Source organism: Oryctolagus cuniculus, chromosome 16 (assembly GCF_051225735.1).
Source record: "Oryctolagus cuniculus isolate XC-2025 breed Fujian yellow rabbit chromosome 16, ASM5122573v1, whole genome shotgun sequence".
Classification (NCBI taxonomy): Eukaryota; Metazoa; Chordata; class Mammalia; order Lagomorpha; family Leporidae; genus Oryctolagus; species Oryctolagus cuniculus.
Genome location: NC_142882.1, coordinates 66,407,520 through 66,434,887, shown reverse-complemented (window position 1 = coordinate 66,434,887; position 27,368 = coordinate 66,407,520). Strand labels below are relative to the sequence as shown.

The 27,368-nt window shown below is 38.9% G+C and overlaps 1 protein-coding gene across 5 annotated transcripts in view; it reads right to left on the bottom strand.

The window, feature by feature from the left end:
* Positions 1-27,368, bottom strand: part of CDK13 (cyclin dependent kinase 13) — a 121,926-nt gene that overhangs the window by 59,068 nt on the left and 35,490 nt on the right. For all 5 annotated transcript variants that reach the window (XR_016222667.1, XR_016222668.1, XM_017344445.4 and 2 more), the window contains exons 3-5: positions 19,380-19,550; positions 17,975-18,114; positions 15,575-15,745 (exon numbers count right to left, since the gene is read on the bottom strand). Coding sequence is in view for 3 of the 5 variants with exons in the window: in XM_017344445.4 (XP_017199934.3) it covers positions 15,575-15,745; positions 17,975-18,114; positions 19,380-19,550 (482 nt within the window). In the remaining 2 variants the exon portion in view is untranslated. The remainder of the gene's footprint in view (positions 1-15,574; positions 15,746-17,974; positions 18,115-19,379; positions 19,551-27,368) is intronic.

Below are 27,368 nucleotides of genomic sequence, written 5' to 3'. Positions count from 1 at the left end.
AGCATTGTATTTTAGCAGTTAAACAGCAACCTACAATGCCAGCATCCCCATGACACTTTGCATCCCTCTCCCTTCTAATACACTTGAAAAAGCAGAGGCAGACGGCTCAAGTGCTTGGGCTCCTGCTATATTACATGGGAGACCCAGGAGAAGTTCTAGGCACTTGGCTTTAGTCTGGCCCAGCCTTGGCTGTTGTGGCCATTTGGGAAGTGAACCAGAGGATGGAAGATCTCTGTCTTTCTCTCCCTCTCCTCTTCACCCCCTACTTCCCTTCTCTCTCTCTCTCTCTCTCTCTCACTGCCTTTCAAAGAAAATATATAAACAATAAAAAGAAATCTTTAAAATGAAGGCTAGAAATTTATACTAACAAATTCAGAAATGTAAGGTAATAAAGAAAAGGACCATGAAATCTAGTTAACCTATTGTTTGTCCTTCCAATAGCATGTTTTGGCTAACTCAAACAGCAGAAAGAGAGGAAAAAAAGATAGATACAGCTTTAAGTAAAGAGCTCTTAAAAACAAAGGAATTTCTGAGTCATGTAGGAGGCTGGCACTTTAACATAGAACTTCTTCATCTTTCAACCACAGCGATGAGGTACTATTATTCTTTAAGACATGGTAGCTCTTGAAACACTGGCGCACAGTACTTACAAAAATTGATACTAGTGTTTTTATGACTTTTAACTTTGCAAGATGTCCAGAAAAGTCAAGGAAAATGCGTATTATGAAAAAACTTCACATGGGTGTTTATTTTTGCACCAAAATAAACTTATCTTTTAGTTCCCTATAAGTTTGTTCAGGTCCTGACACAGGTTAAGGAAGAATCAGTGCAAACGCAGGAGTGGGAGACAATGAAGGATAGACAAGACCGAGAAGTGAGCCCTAACTAGCCTTTCCCATTACTCATAGAAAGTAGTATAAACCTTAGCTTACTTTGGCAACAAAATTTGTTTCACACAGAAAGACATCTGTTAGCAAAACTGGTTTTAAAATAAAACAAAACAAAAAAGCATTTGTTTTTACTGATTTTCTTCTAAAAGTGTTTATAAGGGAAGACAAGGGAAACTACACCAAGAAAATAAACAATAAATTCAATAGTACATTGATTTAAATGAAACTAAAATTTTCACTTCTTACTGATTCCAGAATAGTATTTCACACATCACCCAAATACCGTGGAAAGTAAAATGAAATCATAGCTAACACAATTCAGAAAAATGTAGTTTAAAATGTTTCAGTAAGTTTATTCCTAATGAGGGAAATCGCCGTATAAAGGAAAGATTATAAAAGCCCAAACAACTTTCAATTATCAACTCTAGAAATGATCTGCATTAACCTAGATATTATTTGTTTACAACTAATAAGTCAGCAAATGCTGACAGTGGACACAAAGACTATGGGTAGTGAATGTACACCAAAAAAACCACAAGTTTACATCTGCAAATCATAATTTAGCTGGCGCCGTGGCTCACTAGGTTAATCCTCCGCCTAGCGGCGCCGGCACACCGGGTTCTAGTCCCGGTTGGGGTGCCGGATTCTGTCCCGGTTGCCCCTCTTCCAGGCCAGCCCTCTGCTGTGGCCAGGGAGTGCAGTGGAGGATGGCCCAGGTGCTTGGGCCCTGCACCCCATGGGAGACCAGGAAAAGCACCTGGCTCCTGGCTCCTGCCATCGGATCAGCGCGGTGCGCCGGCCATTGGAGGGTGAACCAACGGCAAAAGGAAGACCTTTCTCTCTGTCTCTCTCTCTCTCACTGTCCACTCTGCCTGTCAAAAAAAAAAAAAAAAATCATAATTTAAACTCCACCTTTACATATACTCTCACAATATATCAATTATTTTAAGAATTTTATTGGGGGACAGCATTGTGGCATAGCAGGTAAAGCTGCTGCCTGCAGTGCCCAATCCTATATGGGCTCTGGTTCAAAACCCAGCTGCTCCACTTCCAATCAGCTCTCTGCTATGACCTGGGAAAGAGTAGAAGATGGCCCAAGTCCTTGGACCCCTGCATCCATGTGGGAGACCTCAAAGAAGCTCCTGGCGGCTGGCGCCACGGCTCAATAGTCTAATCGTCCCCCTACGGCGCCGGCACACCAGGTTCTAGTCCCAGTCGGGGCACCGGATTCTGTCCCGGTTGCCCCTCTTCCAGTCCAGCTCTCTGCTATGGCTCGGGAGCGCAGTGGAGGATGGCCCAAGTGCTTTGGCCCTGCACGCCATGGGAGACCAGGAGAAGTACCTGGCTCCTGCCTTCGGATCAGCGCGATGCGCCGTCTGCGGCGGCCATTGGAGGGTGAACCAACGGCAAAGGAAGACCTTTCTGTCTCTCTCACTCACTGTCCACTCTGTCCAAAAAAAAAAAAAAAAAAAAAAATCGGATAGGCACAGCTCTAGCTGTTGCGGCCGTCTGGGGAGTGAACCAGTGGGTAGAAGACCTCTCCTCTCCTCCCCCCCCCCTCCCCTCCTCTCTCTTTCTGCCTCTGCCTCTCTGTAACTCTGCCTTTCAGATAAATAAATAAATAAATAAATAAATCTTTTTTTAAAAAGTAATTTTACTGTTGTGAGACTTTATTCAACAAAATAGTGTACAAAGTTTACTGCCTGTGAATACCAAGACAAATAAGAGTTACATCAGGAGCCACATACATAATGCAGCACTGCAGACATGTATGTAAATAAAATAACTGTATTATAATATTTTAATTGATAGGTTAAAAAAATACAATAGTATCCCAAAAGAAGAAACTTAACAGATAATAAGGAGATATTTAGGCTGAGATTTTAAAGCACAACTAAAAGTAAGCAGATTGATGGGGATGAAGGGCACATTGAGTTTGGTAAATATTTGTAAAATGTGAACATTGAAATATGTAATGAGTAACTGGAGCTAAGACCTAGAAATATTCATATATAGCAGTAAAATCATGAAAGACTAAACATACACACACACGCATGCACATACACAATTCTGAAAGCCAGGAAATAAGGAAGAAGATCACAAAGGATATAAACTTAGAAACACCAACATTTAAGGATAAGGCAAAGAGACAATGAGAAAAGCTACTAAGCACCAGCCAGAAAGGGAGAAAGCAAACCTAAACAAAGCTCTTCGCAAAAAAAAAAAAAAAAAAAAAAAAAAAAAAAACCAGGAAACTCAAAAAACAAGTCAAAGTCAATATAATAAATACTGTCCCTGCCAATTAAGAAAAAAAACTGACAAATTACAATTTTGGCAAGAGACTATCAGATAATTTTGGCAAGAGACTATCAGTATCCTCATCTTTATAAAGTAGTAAGGAAAACTCAGACCAACTTGTAAATAACAAAATGAAGATGTACAGACAGCAAATACCGGTTATTCTTTCACAAAGTCTGTTAACGAAGGCAAGGAAAAAGACAAGATGGTACATAAGCAAACTAGAGATTTTTTTTGCTTTGTGTTAAGACAGGAGAAACCAGACTAGGTTCAGAACTGAAGGTTAGGAGCTAATGAAGAGGGAAGCAGTCGACAACGACAAAGACCATGTATCAAGGTTCCCATGAACTTGAAGAAATCAGCTTCAACTAGGAAGAAGAAATATTACTTCCTCAGAGACAAGAGTCACATGGATAGAGTGAGGTAAGTGCATAGAAGGTTAAAAATCAAAGAGTGAATTCTCCAGTTAAGTGTGACTTTCTCTGCAGAAAATGAATCAACGTCTTCTCTATAAGAGAAAGGGAATAGAAATTGAAAAGGATCTGAGCTTTGTAAAATGGGAAAGAGCTGATAAAGGACAAATAAAAGGATGATCTCTTAGTCCTGGAGTCCCAACTCCGTAGACCATAAATCTGAGGAGAAAATACCTGACATACTTGTAGGATTTTTCCCTAGAAGGTTTAATATTTTTAAAAGTTATCAATCCAAGGTTGAAGGGGTAACAGCAGGTATGACAGAAGGACAAAATAACATGAGGTAAGAATTTACTAGCAAGAGTTTCAGAAAATCATCCTGTACAGTTCCAAATATTTGTAACACATAATAATGTGTAATCAAAAGTATACACTGTGTAAGAATTCTGCTTTCCCAAATTCAACATCAGAAATAATTAAGGAAAGGAATTTAAGTGGTATGATTTAACAGTCCTAACTATAAAACTAAAGGCTACAAAAACTACATTATTCTTTAAGTAAACAGTGAAGAAAGCAGATTAATTATTTGCAATCTGTACATTTTCAAGACATTTATATGAAATTCAAAATCACTTTTTGGGGTCGGCGCTGTGGCACAGTGGGTAAAGCCAAGCCACCGCCAACAGTGACAGCCTCCCATCAGAGTCCCAAGTCATACAGTATCAGTAATGGTAGATCAGAATATACCTCTACTCTCCTTTCTCTGGTTCTCCTAGGGAAGAGGAAAAGGAAGAAGATGTATCCCCTAACCTCAATCTCCATCCTCAGTTTTTATGATAGAAGCACCATGGAGTAGGGGTCTTGTCTATCTAGTTTACTGCCTCTACCCAGCACCTAGTCCTAGGATATCTGGTATAAAACAGGTGTTCAAAATATATTTGTCAAATAATTTCTACTTAATATATTTGGGGATGTGGCCACCTGTGATGCTGGCATACCACATGGATACCAGTTCATGGCCCAGCTGCTCCACTGACACAACTCACTGCTAACGCTGTTGGAAAAGCAGCAAAAGATGGCCCAAGTACTTGGGTCCCCACACCCACATGGGAGATCTGGAAGAAACTTTGGCCCAGCCCAGCCCTTATGGCCATTTGGGGAATGAACCAGCAGTTGAAAGATCAGTATCTCCATCTCAACCTCTCTCTCTCTGTACCTTTCAACTAAACAAATAAATCTTTTTAAAAAATTATTATTTCTAAAGAATAACATGTGAACCTTTTTTCTGGAAATTTCAACTAATCTCTAACTTCTTAATATGTTTAAAGCAATTTTATCTTTCCAAGTTAACTTGCTTCTAAAAACTTTACTTATTTCATCTATAGTCACGCTGTCATCATCTTAAAAGCATATTTGTTGAGGACCCCACTTAAAACACCAGAGTGTTGGTTTGAGTCCAGACCACTTCGCTTCCAATCTAATGTATTTGGGAAGGCAGTGAAAGACAGCCCAACTATTTGGACCCTTGCAAACCAGGATGGAGTTCCCGGTACCTCACTGTGGCCTATCCCAGATCTGTTGATGCAGGCATTTGGGGAGTGAACGAATGGATTTTCTTTCTTTCTCTCTCTATCTCTTCCTCCTTCCTTCCCTTCCTCCATCCTCCCCTGCAATTCTGACTTTAAATAAATAAACCTTTTATTTAAAAAAGGCACAATTACTACGTTTAAGGAAGTTTTATTTAGCTTAATTATGAGTGCCCCATTAAATTGCTATCATTAATGTAGTGTCTGCTCTAAGAGTTGAAGGTATTGGGAGAAGTACATGCAACCTGAATTATATTCACAGACAGATGTAACCACTGTTCACATTTTAAAGGTAGATGCCAGTCCAGCCCTTTTTATGCAAGTAAATATAGTAAAGAAACAGGGATCAGGGAAGGGCTTAAGAAAGAGAAGTAAAGGTGTATAGAATTATCAATAAACAGAATTCTGGTTGCTAAAATAGGTACAGCAGAATTTATACGAGGTGATAGAAGAATCTGAATTTGTACAAATTGAAAGCTTATTTGTTGTATTAAATCTAGAACTTAATGTAAAATTTCAACTCAATTTCAGAAAACTCATTTAAAGCCAGTTTAAAAAGATTTTTAAAAATTTTGGCAAGTATAAAAATCAATTCCTGGCTGGCGCTGCAGCTCAATAGGCTAATCCTCCACCTGTGGCGCCGGCACACCGGGTTCTAGTCCCGGTCGGGGTGCCAGATTCTTTCCCAGTTGCCCCTCTTCCAGGCCAGCTCTCTGCTGTGGCCTGGGAGTGCAGTGGAGGATGGCCCAAGTGCTTGGACCCTGCACCCCATGGGAGACCAGGAGAAGCACCTGGCTCCGGGCTTCGGATCAGCGCGGTGCGCTGGCCGCAGCACACCAGCTGTGGCGGCCATTGGAGGGTGAACCAACGGCAAAAGAAGACCTTTCTCTCTGTCTCACTATCCACTCTGCCTGTCAAAAAAAAAAAAAAAAATCAATTCCTATAAACATCTATAAAATGAATAAATTTTATGAGATTATGACACTTGTTGGAATATCCTTCTGTACATTAAAATAATAACAAGTTCCTCAAATTAAGTTTGGTTCCTATTAACTTAAAAGTAAAATAAGCTTAAAACCTCAAGTACAAGCAGTGATGGAGAACAGTTAGGAAATAATTATCACATAAACAAAAAGTTGGAACATTAAAAGATAGGCTATTAAAGCAACTTTCTACATTCAAAATTAAAAATGGTCACCAAATCATTAACTTTATGGCTCGGCATGTTTGGCTGCCAGTTCCCACCTGTCCTAGAGATACAGACAAAAACTTGAAGTGGAAACAGGCACAAAAGCAGATTTGGCCTAAAAGGCACTACAGAAGAATCCTAAGAGTAAAGCTTTCTGACACTTCAGAAAACCTCAGTAGCTATGAATATCTGCCCTTTTAAGTGAGAATGAAGCAGAAACTATGAATAACAGAAACTTGGGTGTTTGATGGCATCCTTACCAACTAATGCTAAAGTCCTAACTTCATACCTCTACTCAAGTAAGCCAGTAGACTTCCCTATGGTTCAAAGCTACCACAGCCATATTTTCTGTTACTCTGCAGAAAGGATTCTATTAACAGTGTAGTGGTTAATTTCACAGGCCAACTTAGCTAGGACATAATGCCCTGTTGCTTCGTCAAAACCAGTCTAGATGTTGCTGTGAAGGTATATTATGGGGCCAGCGCTGCAACCTGTGGACTGCAGTACCAGCAGCCCATATGGGCACTGGTTCCAGTCTCAGCTGTTCCACTTCTGATCCAGGTCCCTGCTAATGTGCCTGGGAGGGCAGTGGAAGATGGCCCAAGTTCCTGGGACCCTGCACTCACATGAGACACCAGGAAGAAGCTCCTGGCTCCAGCCTAGCATAGCCCAGGGTGTTGCAGCCATTTGGGGAGTGAACCAGTATATGATTCTCTCCTCCCCCGCCCCGCTCTTCTTCTCTCTGTAACTCGACCTTTCAAATAAATAAATAAATTTTTCTCTCTTTTTTGTTTTCTTTTTTTGACAGGCAGAGTTAGTGAGAGACAGAGAGACAGAAAGGTCTTCCTTTTTCCGTTGGTTCACCCCCTAAGTGGCCGCTACAGCCAGCGCTTTACGGCCGGCGTGCTGTGCCGATCCGAAGCCAGGAGCCAGGTGTTTCCTCCTGGTCTCCCCTGGGGGCACAGGACCCAAGGACCTGGGCCACCATCCACTGCACTCCCGGGCCACAGCAGAGAGCTGGACTGGAAGGGAAGCAAATAAATAAATCGTAAAAAAAAAAAAAAGAAAAGAAAAGAAAAAGAGGTTATTCCAGATATAGATTGAACATCCCTAATTCAAAAACCCAAATCTGAAACATCTTCAGTCACAAAGTGTTGTAAGTGGAAAATTTCACACCTGACTGCATGTGACACATTGCTTTCAAAATGTAAGCCACTCAGAAAATTAGACAAAATTACCTTCAGGCTATGCCTAAAAGATCGTTAAAAACATAAGTGAATTTCAAATACAGATTTGGGCCCTATCCCCAAAATATGCGCTGCTCTGGGCAAATACTCTAAAATCTGAAAAAACCCAAAACACTTTTGGTTCCAAGAATTTTACATAAGGGCTATTCAATCTGTATGATTAACATTTAAATCAGCCAGCTTTGAGAAGATTACCTTCCATAACGTGGTTGGGCCTTAATTCATTTTGAAGTCATAAAAGACTAAGGTCCATCAAGGAGGAAACAATTCTGCCTCCATTCTGCCTTCAGATTCATGGCTGCAAGAGTGATGCCTTCAAAACTTCTAGTGTGCTGACCAACCCTACAAATCTTGGCAGCTCCCACAATCACGTGATCAAATTCCTTAAAATAACAGCTTTTGCTTAAGTTCATTACATTTTAACAGAAAAAATTTCTTATCACTATAAGTATTTAGAGGAACAATTTATGTAGTTTTCACATAGGTATGTATCTATGAGACTGGCTATGATTAAAACAACGAACACATCCATCATTCTTGTACTTCTGAAATACATTTTTAACCCAAACATGAATTAAAGTTTACTTATTCTTTTGTAAACACTGCCTCATTAGTCACAGATTTTGTTATCATTTAACTTTCACATAATTTTAATGACTAAATAGCTTGGCAATACAATAATATTCCGTAGTTCTGTTCAATAATCCTCTGTTGTCAGATTTTTCTAACATTTCATTACTTTAAGTAATGCTATAAAGAACATTCTTGTAGCTTTCTCTATATAAAGCCAAGATTACTTCTTTATGTTTCCAAACACCAGCCTGCTGAGGTAAAATATGCATTATATTTTAAAAAATGACTAGAAAGGGCTGGTGCTATAGCATAGCAGGTAAAGCCACCACCTGCAGTGCTGGCATCCCATATGGGCGCCGGCTCAAGTCCCAGCTGCTACACTTCCATCCATTTCTGCTATGGCTGGGAAAAGCAGCGGAAGATGGTCCAAGTCCTTGGGACCCTGCACCTGTGTGGGAGACCCGGAAGAAGCTCCTTGTTCCTGGCTTTCGATCAGTGCAACTCCTGCCGTAGCGGCTTTCTAGGGAGTGAACCAGCAAATGGAAGATCTCTCGCTCTCTGCCTCTAACTCTGCCTTTCAAATAAATAAATAAATATTTTAAATAATAATAATAATAATAGGAGCTGGCACTGTGGCACAACAGGTAAAGCCACCCCTTGCAGTGCCAGCATCCCATATGGGCACAGGTTCAAGACCAGGCTGCTCCACTTCCAATCGAGCTCCCTGCTAATGGCGTGGGAAAGCAGTAGAAGATGGCCCAAGTTCTTGGGCCACTGCACCATGTGGGAGACAGGGAAGAAGCTCTTAGCTCTTGGCTTCAGATGGGTGCAGCTCCGGCTCTTGCAGTCAAATGGGGAGTGAGCCAGCAGATTTAAGACCTCTCTCTCTCTCTCCCACCCCATCTCTCTGCCTCTGCCTATCTGTAACTATGCCTTTCAAAAAAAAAAAATTTTTTTAAAATAAAATAATGACCATTATTAGAATAGCAAAACAAAATATTTACTAGCATTTAGTATGTGTTCCATGCTCTTAAATATTCTCCAAAAGTTACTGCAATTTCACTCCTTAAGTGTTACATTAACACACCTGCCAATAATCTCAAACCTAGAGTAATTTTTTTAAAAACCCTTGCCCCTTCCCAATTAACAGCAATGCAATGCCAGCCAATCTCTATCAATATTTTCAGACTTTATGTCCATCAAATGCATAAAAATAAACAAGATCTTGCTTTTGTTAAGAGCAAGAAATGATACAATTCGACATGATTGCAGCCATCTAAATCATAATTTACATCTGGTCCTTTAAGTAACCCTTACAAGTCATCCCAAACCCTATAGAATAAACAGTCATTACAATAACCTGATGCTCTTATTTGACATCTGGAATGATAATATTTCTTGAGCTAGTTCACATGTGTTCCAGTTAGAAACCACCTTTGTCTAGCTTTGTCAATAAAATCCCTTTTCTTCCGCCTTGTGGCACAGGAACCAATTGTCTGTGGCCACCCAAAATTATATTTCTGTAGCTCTCCCAATAATTACACTGAGTATAGTTATAAATTGTCTACTTCTTTCACTGATACTACAAAACTGCTGTCCATATAACAGGTTTTCTCAAAACAGAAGGACAGAGGAATAGATCTTTATATACCAACTACAGGGATGCAATCATCAAAACAATATGGTATGGTAGCAAGAACAGCTCAAAGTATTTGAAAACTTTTTATCTACGATAAAGACATCAGAACTGTGAAAGATAAAAAGGATATAAATATTATCAAAATTATAAGCAGAAAAAAATACAGAAAAAGTTTAATAATTTTCCAGAGGCCAGCCCTCTCTAAATGAGATAAACTACCTCTTTTCAAAAAAAGTCCCCAACAGATTGATATAACCACATAAATTTATTGAGAACAACAAAGAACAAAGGAAAACAAACTTAAGGGCAAGTAACAAACATGGAAAAGTTATTTATGACACATGAAATACACAAAACACTAATAATGCTAATTTGACTAGAACTACTAGCATAAAAAAGAACTATAAAGGGGCCATCATTGTGGCGCAGCAGATTAGGCCATACTTGTACCACCAACATCCCTCACGCACACCAGTACAAATAACAGCTGCTCCATTTCCAATCCAGATCCCTGTTAACAAGCCTGGGAAAGCAGCAGAAGACAGCCCAAGTGCTATCTTCTGTGTGGGAGACCCGGAAGAAGTGGAGACCAAATGGAGTTCCAGGCACCTGACTTCAGCGTGACCCAGTCCCAGCCCCCGATGTTGCAACCATTTAGGGAGTGAACCAGTGGATCAAAGATCTCTCTGTCTTTCCCTCTCTGTATTTAACTTTGCCTTTCAAATGAACAAATAAATCTTTAAATAAAACAGGGGGGAGCTATTTAATTTAATCTAGTGATTCCACTTTTAGGAATGTATCCTGGGAAAGTCCTCAACAAATACATAAAGATGATTATTTACAAATATTATACCCTATAAATACACAACCGATCAAAAAGATAGGGTAAGTGTCGAAGAGATTTCACAAATAAGACCATGTAAGCAAACAATGAAGGACAGAATTAAAAGGGAGAGAATGATCCTGCGGGGGAAGCAGGACACACAGCAGACTCATAGAATGGCAGCACTCCTGCCTCAGAATCAACCTTGGGACATTCGGATCTGGCTAAAAGGTCCATGAGAGTCTCACAGGCATGGGAAGCCATAACACGGTGGCAAAAAACGATCTAAAGGAAAGATCATGGTGAACAAGACCCCAGCAGAAGGAACAGGCCATAAAGGAGGGAGGCGCCTTTCTCTGAAGGGAGGAAGGAACCTCCACTGTGATATGGCCTTGACTAAACAAGTTCAGAATTGGTGAACTCAAGGGGCTTCCATAGCCTAGACAGCTCATAGCAAAGAGTCTCGGGTGATTGCTGATGTCATAAATAAGAGTGCCAATTGTTAAATCAACAGGAGTCACTGAGTACAGGCTCCCCACGTAGGATCTCTGTCCTTAATGTGTTTTACTATGAAACTTAAAAGCAATACTACTAGTCGAACAATGCCCTATACCTTGTGCGTTGTGTGAGTGCAGCCTGTTGAAATCCTTGCTTAGTGTATACTAAGTTGATCTTCTGTATATGAAGGTAATTGAAACCCTGACTGTTGATGAGCACCTTAATATGTTATCCCTCTTAGTATTTTTTTTTTGTTCTACTTAATACTTTTGGTTGAATACTGTAATCAATACACAATTATTCTTAAATGCTGAAACTTAACTGAAAAGTGATCGCTGTTAAATATAAGAGTGGGAAAAAGAGAGGGAAAGAGATGTGCAATTCGGGACATGCTCAAGCTGACTTACCTCAAACGGTAGAGTTAGAAACATACCAGGGGATTCCAATTCAATCCCATCGAGGTGGCATGTACCAATGCCATCTCACTAGTCCCAGTGATCAATTTCTGTTCACAATTGATCATAATGATAGGACTAAGAATCAAAGGGATCACATAAACAAGAATAGTGTCTGCAAATACTAGCTGATAGAATAAAAAGGGAGAGAATGATCGAACATGGGAAGCGAGATACACAGCAGACCCATAGAATGGCAGATGTCCTAAACAGCACTCTGGCCTCATAATCAGCCCTTAAGGCATGCGGATCCGGCTGAAATGCCCATGAGAGTATTTAAGGCATGGAAAGCCAAGACACTCTGGGGGAAAAAAAAAAAAAACTAAATGAAAGATCTCCATGAGTGAGACCCCAGTGGAAAGAATGGGTCATCAAAGAAGGAGGTACCTTTCTCTGAAGGGAGGAGAGAACTTCCACTTTGACCATGGCCTTGTCTAAATATGATCAGAGTCTGTGAACTCAGGGGGCTTCCATAGCCTTGGCAGCTCATGACAAGAGCCTAGGATGATTACTGATGCCATAAACAAGAGTGTCAATTTGTTAAGTCAACAGAGTCACTGTGCACTTACTCCTCATGTAGGATCTTTGTCCTTAGTGTGCTGTACATTGAGATTTAATGCTATAATGAGTACTCAAACAGTATATTTCACTTTGTGTTTCTATGGGGGTGCAAACTGTTGAAAACTTTACTTAATATATACTAAACTGATCTTCTATAAAAAAAAAAAAAAGAAAGAAATTATCAATTCCCAACTTGACTCTCACTGGGATTAAACATGACAATAGGTCTGATCTGATTTCATCATCATTTAAAAAATCATCTATTATTTTTCACTTTATGTTTCTGTGTGGGAGCAAACTGTTGAAATCTTTACTTAATGTATGCTAAACTGATCTTCTGTATATAAAGAGAATCGAAAATGAATCTAGATGTGAATGGAAGGGGAGAGGGAGTGGGAAAGGGGAGGGTTGCGGGTGGGAGGGACGTTATGGGGGGGAAGCCATTGTAATCCATAAGCTGTACTTTGGAAATTTATATTCATTAAATAAAAGTTTTAAAAAAAAATGAAACTCGATGAAGGGCGGGATGGGAGAGGGAGTGGGAGAGGGGAGGGCCGCGGGAAGGAGAGAGGTTGGGGGGGGAGCCACAACAATACAAAAGTTGCACTTTGTAAATTCACATTTATTAAATAAAATAAATAAATAAAAAAATATATACCCTAAAATATTATAATATATTTAACTAACACCTGGTACCCAACTGTAACTTCCCACATAGAAAAACACATTCTTATTATGATTCATACAACTATAAACAGGATTATAAAAGAGAAGACATTAGATGCAAACACATGAAAGTCTATGATGTATAAAATATGGTGCTAAGCACTGTGAGGGATTAAAGCAAAACAAAGTGGCTTCAGAGAATTTATAATCTGGAAAGAAAAATAAATTATGACCATAAATACACTAACATGAAGATCATAAACATTCTGTACATTCAGTGGTAGAAGTCTATTAAAAAGTAATAAAGTATGAACAGGATAATATAAGTAGAACTCACTCAGCAATTAGTCACTGAATACCTTTGATGATCCAGTCACTAACTTAGGTAAGGGGCATGCAAGCAAATGAAACTAATATGGATCCCACCTTCATATGGAGAAACAAGTAAGTGACAAATCAATGTTTTCTCACTTACTGGGAAAAAATCCTTTAAATTGTGTGTCCATATGTGACAGACACTGGGAAGACTAGGAAAGGCTTCATTAATCAATGAAGCAACATTCAGGATAAGATCTTGGAAGCAGGAAGTTCGACTTTCAAACTACATGTACACGTATATGCTGTGGCACAAGGATTCAGTGTGCGTGGTGTTGAGTTGGTGAGATTTAAGCCAAGGGAAGCAGAACACATAATGACTTTAAAGCAGAAAAGTGTACTACTAGTCTATTGAGAACCCCAATGACGACCAATGTGACTAAAGCTTGGTAAGCAAACAAAAATGATAGAAGTGGAATTAGAGAAATAAGCAAAGAATTGATCCCACAAATCAAAGGAGTAGGAGGGCCTGTCAATGCTGGAGGAAAAAGCAAATACACTAATTTCACTAGAACACCAGATTAAAGCAAAACAAGTAACATTTGCAAATCATCTTAATGGTTAAGTTCTTAATTTAATTCTTACTAAACAATTAGATGTTTCCCTTTTATGGATAAAGGGGTACAGGCTCTGAAAAGCTAAACATCTTGCTAATAAGGTCTTACTGCTAATAAGCCAAGTCTCAAATCTCAGACAATCTAATATATGTTAAACCAGTAACTTTCTACCACATAGTAAGTAGTAATAACAAAACAATTAAAAAGTCAAACAATGTTACATGTCAGGTTAAGGAATCTGAGCTATACTATGGACAAAAAACAACAGAAATGACAGAATGGGGTGTGTGTCTATGTGTGTGCGTGTGCGTACACACACGTGCACGGAGCTGGTAAAGAAAGAACACTAAATGCTATGTTCAACTGAAGCGTACCTTATTTAATCTGTTTAATGGATTTATATTGAAAAACATTTTTTTGCTGTTTGAAAAGCACAGATGATAAATGAAAGTCAACTTTTATTCCAAAGTCTTGCTCAAAAGATCTAAAACATGCTGGCAGTAGACATTTTGCTAAAGCCAACTATATACCCTATAGTTTATTAAGGGCAATTTCATGAGAGACTTTTGTCTCCACACTTCTAGAAGTAATAAATACACCTACCTTGAAGTTTCCTTGTAAGCTAAGGCATTTGTAACATTAAAATGCAGGTTAAGTATGTTCTAAAGCTACTTAAAACTACTTTTGCAATCACTAAAGGATGAAGACTAAAAATTATATATAACAACAGATGGGAGGTTTGCGGAGTACTTAATGTCATGGGTATTTTTGATAGCACAAATCCTCTGCTCTGCATCTGAACGTTTCATGTTTTTGTTCCAGTTAATCATCCCTCCCCAAGTTCACTATTCAGATCAAATTGCTGGAATGACATTTCTAGGAGTTTGATGTATTTTTTGAGGAATTAGTTTATGATTCCATTGCAGGTGTCTTTACTACTCTTATTTCTACAATGGGGAAAAAGCAGAGCCCCTTTGTTAGAATTACTATACATGTTTATGGAGAAAATATTTCTCAAAGACTGGAATGACACAAGAGAGCAAAAGAAGTTGGTCAGCTTAGCTATGGAGTGGTGGCAATAATATCCGAATGTTCAAATGATTCTAAACTGAACCTAAGCTCCCTAGGATTCTGAACATAGGAACAAGGAACTGTCCTTTGAAAACTGTGACCAGCTTGTCTGGACCTCAGATATAGAGCAACAAGTGGCCTAAAGCCATTTCAAGTACAGGAACTATTGGCACTACAACTATATAAATCTGAACATGTAGTTTTTCCTCTTTTTTAAGCGTATTTGTAAACTCAAAGCTGAGGAGAAGTGATTTTACTTTCTCCAGTTAAATAATGAGTTGACTGCATTTCTTCCCTACCACTTTTGGTTCCCCTTTCCCTTCCTAAGGCAGTAGTGTAAAACTTAGGTTATTTTTGCTTCCAAAATTTAAATGAAAATTTCATGCCATGTGTTTTTTTCTTTTGCAAGGCACCTGTTTGTCACCTTTTTTCAAATGTAAACGTTCCCTTATGCTTTTGAAATGAATTTCGTTTTCTTAAAAAAAAAGGAAAAAAATTATATGTGATGCTCAAAAAGAGTGAATACTGTATAACATTGGCATATACGAATCACTTATATGACTCAAAAACCATTGATGCAAACACTTCTTCAATTCTACTGAATTTAAAAAGAATTTACATCAAGCAATATCTAATGTATCTAATAATTATTCAAATGGTCAGCTATCTGCAACAATATCTAAAAGCAGCATCATGACCATAAAGAACTGGTTATTTAAATTTGCACACATACCTTTGTCCTTCTTAAAATCCAAAGCATCTTCTTTATCAGTCACTATTTCCTTCATATTAATAATACTCTGGTGGGTAAGTTGCCGGAGAATTTTAATTTCTCGGATTGCTGTAATTGGGAAGCCTTCTTTTTCATTATCTAGACGTACTTTTTTTAAGGCTACCATTTCTCCTATTAGAAAATTAAATAAAACCAGGTTAGCAAATGACATTTCTTCAGTCTATTTAATACATAATTTCTGTTCCTGCCTCTTAAAATTACAACTCATAAAATATATTTTAGTTTCCAACATAGCAAATAATACTATAGATAAAGAAATTATATCTCTTGATATATAAATTAAAGACTATTTATATGAACCATGAAGTACTTATAACTGTTAAAACTAATAAGGTAGGCCAATATATATTGTTGTTCTATGAACTCCATTTATATATCTAGGAAAAAAGCAAAAGGCTACAAAGTGGGCATATTACATTATCATTTTTTTAAACGAAATCAAGAAAAATAAACATATCCAATATGCTTGTATGTGCATAAAACATCTCTGAACAGATGAGAACGTATATTCAAACATATTACGTAGCCAAAGCTGCCCAGTTACCTAACAGTAAAATTGGTACTACTATATCTTCTTTCCCCGCTACACAAAGTTGCCACACAATTTACCTAAGAGTTTTGTGTCAAATAAAATCTATATAACAAATAAAATATCCACATATACTCAAAGACTATTATAAGGAAAAATAATCACTGTAATAAAGATTTGGTTCATTTCTTTTTTTTTTTTTTTTTTGGAGTAATAGGAATTTTTTTTTACCAATTTTCTAAAAGAAAGTTTACCATTACTTTTTTATGGAAGTACCTGTAATGTACTATTTGCACACATACCTTTTGTTTCTTTAAACAAAATGGTTTTTTTGTTCTTTTGTTTCATTAAATCATTTTAAAAGGTTTTCATTTAATCTTTTTGACAATACCTCATTATAAATATAAATTATTACTCTATGCTGTAGTTGTCTTTAGTATTTTCTAACTATAAAGTCACCTCACCATACTAAATGGCCTCAAACAGTTATGCCATTTTAATCTTCTGGCTTATTTCAACAAGAAATTATGAGTAAAGATTAAATACTAACTCAATGCATTATTTAGTAAAACACATATCTTCTGTGTTTTGTTTTGTTTTGTTTTGACAGGCAGAGTGGACAGTGAGAGAGAGAGACAGAGAGAAAGGTCTTCCTTTGCTGTTGGTTCACCCTCCAATGGCCACTGCGGCTGGTGCACTGCGCTGATCCGAAGTAGGAGCCAGGTGCTTCTCCTGGTCTCCCATGGGGTGCAGGGCCCAAGCACTTGGGCCATCCTCCACTGCACTCCTGGGCCACAGCAGAGAGCTGGCCTGGAAGAGGGGCAACCGGGACAGAATCCGGCGCCCCGACCGGGACTAGAACCTGGTGTGCCGGCGCCGCAGGCGGAGGATTAGCCTAGTGAGCTGCGGCGCAGGCACACATATTTTCTGTATATAGCTATGACACAGCAACTTTTCCTCATCTTCAAGGTCTTTTAAAATTTTCTCCCAAGTTCCTGATTATGTCCTAAAACATTAAGCTGCAAACATCTGGCCTCTAAGGACAATTTCTATGAACAAAAGAATCGAGCAAAAAAAAGTATGTCAGGCTTACCACAAAAAATTATTACAGAGATTAACTGTGGGCAATACACTTATTTTTTATTTTACAGATAGAGTTAATTTCTCGGATTGCTAACAGATAGAGTTAGACAGTGAGAGAGAGAGAGAGAGAGAGAGAAAGGTCTTCCTTTCGTTGGTTCCCCCCACAAATGGCCACTACGGCCGGAGCTACGCCGATCAAAAGCCAGGAGCCTGGTGCTTCCTCCAGGTCTCCCATGCGGGTGCAGGGCCCAAGCACCTGGGCCATCCTCCACTGCCTTCCCAGGCCACAGCAGAGAGCTGGACTGCAAGAGGAGCAACCGGGACAGAATCGGCGCCCCAACCGGAACTAGAACCGGCACCCATATGGGATGGCGGCACCGCAGACAGAGGATTAACCAAGTGAGCCACAGCGCCAGCCCTGGTAATACACTTTTTTCCCTGACTACTAAGTTTTATTCACCACAGAAGGGGGTGAAGAAAAAAAAATTCCACCATAAAGCACATCACAAACGCTGAAAGAACACTTCTGAAAATACATTCATATCAAACCCATTTACCTGTACCCGTATCTTACACAAGTGCGTGTGTAAAGCTAAAAACAAGATGAAACAAAAGCCCAATAAATTTGAACCAAATATTTTATAATTCCTAAAGCTATAGATTAGGAAAAAAGCACAAATTAAGTACATTTCACAAGCCCAAAGATCCCCAGAACTTGGCGTTCTTACCAGTGTCTTTATCCCTGGCCTTGTAAACTTGTCCATAAGTACCTTCTCCAATAATTCCGATGATATCAAATTTATCCACGCAGCGTTTTCCCCAGTCAATATCTTTTTCTTTGATTTCACCATATCGAGGCCCACAAATTCTATCAAATATAGTTCTGAAGTTTTTATATACAATCAAGCAAACTTTTAAATGTTTAATTACTCAGTATCCACCCTCCACCCAATCTTGCATCATTTATTTTCTGCTAATCTTGCATATTTGTGATCACGTATCCAAGGCCAGTAACAATGTGTTTTGGTATTGTAATTTATCATAAAAGTCATGATATCATTTCAACATACTGACTCTTCTTCTGTAGACTATTACTTTAACTGGGAAGAGAAATCATGGAATTTGAATAAAGGGTTTTCAGAAATAAAATGCAATTTTCCAATGAGTGGATGAAACCAACACTAGCAGAAAAAAGTTCTCTAATTAACATCTACTTAAACAAAATTCAATAATAAACATTAACAAAAATCTATTAAACTTATCAACAAATTAAACTTATGGCTGGACGAAATATTTTTAAAAAGTGATTTCAAAAATTTCAAAAAAATAAATGATATAATCAACTCCCAGAAATCCACTCTTAATAAGATTTAGATACAACAAAATTTCATTCTCCAAAATATTAAATTTTGCTGCATTTTAATATTCTAGTAGATCATAGAACTTCCAAATAATAATACCTCAGTACACTCAAAGAGGTAAAACTTTTGTAGCTTTCTACTCCATACTAGAACATGACTTCTTACCCTTATTCTAAGCACTACTAGCTGAACAGCACTTCTAAAATCACTTTCCCTTGGTTAAGTTGAAGTAAAAAAAAAAAAAAAGCATCGATGTATAGTCTCTTTAACTGATGAACAAGTTTCAAAGGAAAGAATTCTCTCTTCTCTCTAGACACTTACTTGAAGCTAACTAAAAACACAGATTTCAAATGTTTTCCACTGTATCTTTTGCAAAAGTATTTTGCAAAAATAAAGAATGCATTTAGAGGGGAAAATGCAGCTAAACATAACAGCTTGCCCATTCCTCATTTGGACTCACTGAATGCTTATTCTACCCTGCCAATTTCAGTGTGTCAGTGTCACTCAGGTATCTTAATTACAGAAATTATCTTGAATACATATAATATCCCAAGAAATTAATACATTGCAAACTGTGAGAGAATATTGAATCTTGTTTTATTTGTAATAGTAAATAGGTATGCAAGCACTTATGAAAAAACTTATTCATATACTTAAATTGGAAGAATGAATACACTTTTTTATTTAATCTTAAAGTTTGTGTTTTATAAATTTATGATGATCCAGAATCATTTCTAGTCAATTTATGAGCAGGTAGAAAGTAAGCACATACTTAGGTCTCCTTTTACTATGTAACTGTGTTGCTGTTTTCTTTTCTTCTGGACTCTTTGAGAGATCATCTCCTCCCGGCAGCTCAGGAGGCAGTGGTAAGTCAGCAAGTAAACATCGGAGTTTCTTTTCTACTTCTTTTTTAACAGCTTTTACTGAAATATTTCCTCGTAAGCTAAAAAAGAAAGTCAAATAAGTAAAACATAAAAATGTAGTTGAGCAATAAAAATGTAGCCCTGTGAGGTAGGGTGCAATGGCTGTGCATTTCTTGTGCCATTTCACACTGCAAGACACTAATCAAAGCTAAGTTTCCTTACCTTCCAGATGAAATAGTACACTACATACAACTGTAAAACATAAAACTTAAGGATAATAGTGATATAGAATTAGTTTTTTCCTAAGGACATCTGTGCAGTATGAATGTTAAAAATAACATATTGTGCAGCCGGCGCTGTGGCGCAGCGGGTTAACACCCTGGCCTGAAGCCTCAGCCTCCCATATGGGCACCAGTTCGAGACCCAGCTGCTTCACTTCTGATCCAGCTCTCTGCTATGGCCTGGGAAAGCAGTGGAGGATGGCCCAAGTCCTTGGGCCCCTGCACCCACATGGAAGACCTGGAAGAAGCTCCTGGGATCCTGGCTTTGGATCGGCACAGCTCCAAGCCATTGCGGCCAACTGGGGAGTGAACCAGCAGATGGAAGACCTCTTTCTCTTTCTCTCTGCTTCTTCTTCTCTCTCTCTGTAACTCTGCCTTGCCAATACATAAATCTTAAAAAAAATATATTTATTGGCAAGGCAGAGTTAGAGAGAGAGAGAGAGAAAGAGAGAGAGAGGCAAGAGACAGAGAGAGAGGGATATTCCACATGCTGGTTCACTTCCCAAATGGTGGAGTTGGGCCAATCCAAAGGTAGGAAACAGGAGCTTCTTTTGGGTTTCAGGTTGGTGCAGGGGCCCAAGGACTCAGAACATCTTCCACTGCTTTCCCAGGTGCATTAGCAGAGAGACTGATGAGAAGTGGAGCAGCCAGGACTTGAACCCACACTCATATGGGATGCCAGTGTTGCAGGTGGCAGCTTAACCCACTAAGCCACAGTGCCAAATTAATCTTTTATTGTTAATACAGTCCCTAACAAAACCAAAGCAAGAGTTCATTAAATGCAACTTGACAAGCTGTTTATAAAATCTAAGAATATGGTAAAGGAACTTCCCAAAAATTTCTAAAAAGAATAATGAAGATGTATTTACCCTGTGAAATGGCCAACTTATTTAAAGAGATCCCAATGTCTGGATGAAGTCTATTCAATGTGTTACTCAGTCTAGCTAATGTTTTGCCAAAACCTAGAAATCAATGGTAAATATTTTTAAATCAGAAGACTTGCATAAATATTCAGATTCCAGGATTCTGTTTTAAAATAGCAAAAGTCCTACTGACATTGTGCACAGTCTTTTGCAGCAGCACTGAAGTTGAGGCTCAACAACAGGGCTGTTCACTAATGACTAATTTTCTCCATGCCTTTCACTTTCATATTACCTGCCTGTCTCTCTGGTAGAATTTTGAGTTTGAAAGCTAATACATTATGCAGCTAAAGACATTAAAACATTAAGGTACTGGCAAAAAAAAAAAAAAAAAAAAGCCAAAACAAAGTACAGAAACACAGGTGTATCTTTCAGAATTTCTATATATGGCATTTCAAATTAGTGAGATGGATCATTCTATGGATGGTACTGGGAACAACACTGGGTGGAAGAGGAGTGGAGAACCAGACCACTCCTTCCTTCCTCACATGGTAACCAAGAAAAATCTCTGTAAGAAAACCTTTTGCATTAACCCTTTGTTTATAAACCTGAAAGTTTTAAAAGAAAAAGGTAAATTTGATTACAATAAAAATGGAAAACATCCCTATATAGAAACAAAACAAAGGCCAAAAAGCAACAGACTCTTGGGGCCTGCACTGTGGCACAGTGTGTTAGCCCCGTGGCCTGAAGAACCTACATCCCGTATGGGTATTGGTTCTAGTCCTGGCTGCTTCTCTTGCAATCCAGCTCTCTGCTATGGCCTGGGAAAGCAGTGGAACATGGCCCAAGTCCTTGGGCCCCTGCACCAATGTGGGAGACCCGGAGGAGGTTCCTGGCTCCTGGCTTTGGATCGGCACAGCTAGAGCCATGACGGCCAATTGAGCCATGTGCCAGAGGATGAAAGACCCCTCCCTCCCTCCCTCCCTCTCTCTCTCTCCCTCCCTCCCTCCTTCCCTTCCTCCCTCACTCTCCTCCGTGTAACTCTGACTTGCAAATGAATAAATAAATCTTAAAGAAAAAGGAACACACTCTAGGAGGCAAAGAACCATAAAATAAGTACACCTAAAGATCAATTAGAAAAAAGGAAATGATCTTAAGGAAAAGCCAGCATAGGATATAAACAAGCAATTCACTGGTATAAAATAAATTAATGTCCAGAAAGATACTACACACCACTGTCAATCACAAAACATGTAAAAAGAAACAAGTTATATAAAGATTATCAAAAATTCAGAATTGACAATATCCAGTACTGTTAAACAATTTCACACATTTAGGAACATAAATTGGTATGTGGCCTTATTAAGATATAACTTGAAAATTTTCATCAAATTAATGAATGTATATATTTTGTCATGCAGCTATCCTAATAATTTCTTAAATCTACACAAAAACTAATATATAAATATTAATATATAAAATAATATATATAAATGTAATAGCATTTTAAACATAAAAATCTCCTAATCAATAGCATAAGTAGGATGCATCCATTTCTACAAACATGAATACTGGGCCTATATATAGCAACACTGAAAGATCTCCAACATATTAAATGAAAAAAGCAAGTCAAAGAGCATTATGCATGGTATGATTTTAATTAAAAAAAAAAAGAAAACTATATAGCATGAAAATACACAGATAACAGCTATCTTAGGACTGGGGGAAGGAAACAGATGACAATGCTGGGAGAGAAGCAGATTTCAAAATGAGCCCAAAATGTTATTTGGCTAGGAAGCATAAAACAAACAAATCAGCTCACATCAAAAGGATAAAATAGTCAGGTGTTTCTACCTGCCAAATTTCAGACAACTTAAGCAAGCATCAAAAACAATGGTGATTCTTAAATGACAGACACAGAAAATAAATAAAAATCTACAAGACTAGAAGGAGTAACTGGTGGGGGAGGTATCTTATTTACAAAACAAGCCTGGCCAATGTTAACAAGAATAACAGAATTAGCAAATCACCATTTGCAGCCACTAGTGTAATAACTAATTTAGACAAATCAAATAGTTGCTAAACCATTAGTTGATAAATTGTTGTGGAAAAAGATATTCACATACTCCCAAAGTATTATCTTACAGCTTACTTCTACTTATAGACGTGAAATGCATCCTTATATAGGGAGAGATTAAAAGGTTGCTCATCACCTTAACCAAATCACTGCCTCACTACCACTAAAGTAAGACATTTTGTTTCTCCTGTAACAACAGCATGAAGTATATAACAATCACCTCTTACGTATTTTGACTAAAAATACTGTTCACCCTTAATCCAAAGAATTAACTTTTAAGTTAATGAAAAATGAAAGGATTAGAGACAAATTAAATGACACCAAGAATAAACAATCAGACAAATTCAAAGGTGGAAATTTCTTAAGACTATGGGCCTAAATTCTTTAAAGTCAACTGGAGAGTGAAGGAGACTGGATAAATTTGAATTTATACAAATGGTAAATAATATTATACAACCATTATAAATGTCCTCAGGTACAATGATACTGTGATAAACAAGATACCGTGCTTATTCTTGGCAGATAAATAAATTTCATTAAGTAAATATCAGGGTGGATGTTTGGCCTGGGACTCTGGCATCTATATTAGAGTGCCTGGGTTCAAGTCCAGGCTTCATTTCTGATTCCACATTCCTGTCAATGTGCACCGTAGGAGGCAACTGATTCAACTGGGTCTCTGACACTCATGCAGAAGACCTAGCTTGAGTTCTTGACTCCTCTGGCATTTGGAGAGTGAACCAACAGATAGAAGCTCTCTCAGTTTCTCTCTGTCCCTGTCTCTTTGCCTCACCAATGAATAAATACAAAAAACTTTTATTAAAGATGATGGGAAAATGAAATTGAAATTTAAAAGAGGGGCCAGCGTTGTGGTGTACCAGGTAAAAATCACTGTAAATCACTGCCTGCAATGCCAGTATCCCATATGGGTGCTGGTTGTATCCTGGTTGCTCCACTTCCAATCCTGCTCTCTGCTGAAAGCATCAATGTCTGTATAACCTCTATCTGAGAAAAGCAGACACAGATGGCCCCCACTACCCTCATGGGAGACCTGGAAGAGGTTCCCGGCTCTGGCCTGGTCCATAACCAGCCATTGCAGCCATCTGCAGAGTGAACCAGACAGTAGATCTCTCCCTCTGTCTCTGAAACTCTTTCACATAAATAAACCTTTGAAAAATAAAATGGTACAGCAAAAGTAGTATATACACACACATCCTATTAGTTTTTTTAAATACCTACAGAGAGAAGATGAGCATATACAGGCAAAATGTTAATTTCTGAGTACACATGGAGGTTACACAGATATTATTTATTTATTTATTTATTTATTTTGACAGGCAGAGTGGACAGTGAGAGAGAGAGACAGAGAGAAAGGTCTTCCTTTTGCCGTTGGTTCACCCTCCAATGGCCGCCACGGCCGGCGCACCACGCTGATCCGAAGCCAGGAGCCAGGTGCTTCTCAGATCTCCCATGCGGGTGCAGGACCCAAGCACTTGGGCCATCCTCCATTGCACTCCTGGGCCACAGCAGAGAGCTGGCCTGGAAGAGGGGCAACCGGGACAGAACCCGGTGCCCCGACCAGGACTAGAACTCGGGGTGCCAGAGCCGCAGGCGGAGGATTAGCCTAGTGAGCCGCGGCGCCGGCCTCAGATATTAATGTTATGCTTTCAACTTTTCTAATGACTGAATGAACCTGGAAAGGCAGACAATGACCCAACTAGTTGGAGTCCTGCCACCCACATGTGAGACCCAGATATAGTTCCCAGCTCCTGGCTCCTGGCTTTAGCCTGACCCAGCCCAAGCTGTTGCGGCCATTTGGGGAAAAAAAAAAGGAGATGGAAGATCTCCTCTCTGTCACTCTGCCTTTCAGTAAAATATCTGGAAAAAAAAAAGAAAAAAAAAAAGACTGCTTCTTTACATCAAGAGGAATAGTTTACAAACCATATTCAATACAAGGGTACCTCAAAAAGGTCAAGGAAAACAGAATTAAAAGTCTGTCTTGGGCCAGCGCCGCGGCTCACTAGGCTAATCCCCCGCCTTGCTGCGCTGGCACACCGGGTTCTAGTCCCAGTCGGGGCGCCCTGCACCCCATGGGAGACCAGGAGAAGTACCTGGCTCCTGCCATCGGATCAGTGCGGTGCGTCGGCCGCAGTGCGCCAGCTGCAGCGGCCATTGGAGGGTGAACCAACGGCAAAGGAAGACCTTTCTCTCTCTCTCTCTCTCTCTCACTGTCCACTCTGCCTGTCAAAAAAAAAAAAAAGTCTGTCTTGATGCAATAAAATTTTGAAACCCATGCATACAAGGTGTCTTCAAAAACATCCATGGGAAGTGTGTCTCATGAAAACACCATGCATGGATCTCAAAATCCAGAGTGCTAAAATAAGCTTATGTTTGATTACATTTTCTATGAATATTTTGAAGTATCCTTGTAGCTATTTAGCGCAAAACAGAAAGTACCCTCTTCCTCCATCACATTCTGCCTTTCAAATAAATAAATCTTTAAAAAAAAAAAAAGACAAATAATCGGAATATCCAAGATTCACTGTGCTTTTACAGTTTGCAAAATTCTGTCCATTAACTAATTTAATCCTCACAACTAAGCTATTCACCCTTGGATAGAACTAAACAGACTGAGGCAAAGAAAGAACAAGTACTAACACTAACAGGAGACACAAATGGACCAAAAACTACACTTAGTATTACAGCCCAATGGGGAGGTTTCACTTACAGCATTTCATTTAGTTGCACAAGAACTATTAACTGTCTTCTGCTTTAATGATATCCTTCAACCACATTTACTTCTAAAAGTAATCACTTTTAGCCATTTAGCCATTTCTCTTTCTTTCTTTCTTTCTTTTTTTTTTTTTAATCAAGGGGCAAAGAGAGACAGCTGCCATCTGCTGGTTCACTACCCAAACGTCCACAATAACCAAGACTGGGTGAGGCCCAAGCTGGGTGGTGGCGACTCACCTGCTGCCTCCCAGGGAGTTGGACTTTAGTGAACCTAGGCACTGTGATGTGGTACAAAAGTACCTTAAAATACTAGTAGGCCAAACATTTACCTCCACAATACATTGTTATTTAATCGCAAAAAACCTTTTTTAAAAATAAAAAAGCTGGCCAGCACCTCGGCTCACTAGGCTAATCTTCCGCCTGCGGGACCGTCACTCCGGGTTCCAGGCGCCAGATTCTGTCCCGGTTGCTCCTCTTCCAGTCCAGCTCTCTGCTGTGGCCCGGGAAGACAGTGGAGGATGGCCCAAGTGTTTGGCCCCTGCACCCGCATGGGAGACCAGGAGGAAGTACCTGGCTCCAGGCTTTGGATCAGCACAGCACGCCATCCGTAGTGGCCATTTGCGGGGTGAACCAAAAGAAGGAAGGAAGACCTTTCTCTCTGTCTCTTTCTCTCACTATCTAACTCTGCCTGTCAAAAAATAAATAAATAAAAAATTTAAAAATAAAAAAGCTAATGTTTGTTCTTAAACATTTAACATTTGGTAGAATATCTCTTATGCAAAATGCTAAGGATCAGAAATATGAGATTTTGGAGTTTTTCAGATTTTGGAATATCTGCATATACTTTACCAACTGAGCATCCCTAATCAAAAAATCTGAAATTCACATTACATGTCATGTCAGTGCTGAAAAATTTTTGGATTTTCAGAGTAAGGATACTTAACCTGTACTTAAATTGTAGCTACTAAAACAAAGAAAGTCCCACTGATAATGAATCAATCATGAGCTACATGGAGATGCTAGCAGGACTACTTAGGAATCTTACAAAATTTCCATATCCATGAAACATGCAAACATGTTCAAAGAAAGAAGAGCAAAGACACAACAAAAAATAAAGTCAGAGAAAACAGAAAAGGTGGATCAAAAAGATTTTAATGACTAAGAACGAAATGTGGAACCACCTTTCTAAATACAGATGCATGGAGAATGTCCTCCTTAAGCAGTTACACAGATATGTCCTGAGTTCTTGAAATTGTCGGGGCCGGCGCTGTGGCATATCAAGTTAACGCTGTGGCCTGAAGCGCTGGCATCCCATATGGGCGCCAGTTCTAGTCCTGGCTGCTCCACTTCCAATCCAGCTCTCTGCTATGGCCTGGGAAAGCAGAAGATGGTCCAACTCCCTTGGGCCCCTGCACCCATGTGGGAGACCTGGAAGAAGTTCCTGGTTCCGGATCGGGGCAGCTCCAGCCGTTGTGGCCAACTGGGGAATGAACCATCGGATGGAAGACCTCTCTCTCTCTCTGCCTCTCCTCTCTCTGTAACTCTTCCCAATAAATAAATAAGTCTTAAAAAAAAAAAAAAAAAAAAGGAAAGAAAAGAAAAGAAAATGTCCCTGGTAAAAATTAACCGTAAAGTATGCATGAAGAATAAAGTATAGAATCACCATTCTCACTAAAACCTGGATTCTCAGTAATGAGTTTCTCTAAATAATAATAATAATTTTGCACTTAAGCTTCTCAGTACAGAAGAATCCATTTCAGGATCCATCAAAATTACAACTCACTACAGTTATAAACCTTCAGTGTTCCTGGAAAAGAGTCAAACCTGTAAATACTAAAATTAGAGAAATAAAATTAGGTAACAAGGATGATGTCTCCCAGTAACATTTTGATTGTAGAAAAAAGGCAAATCAGAGGGCATGAAACACAGGAATCATAATTGAGCTTTTGT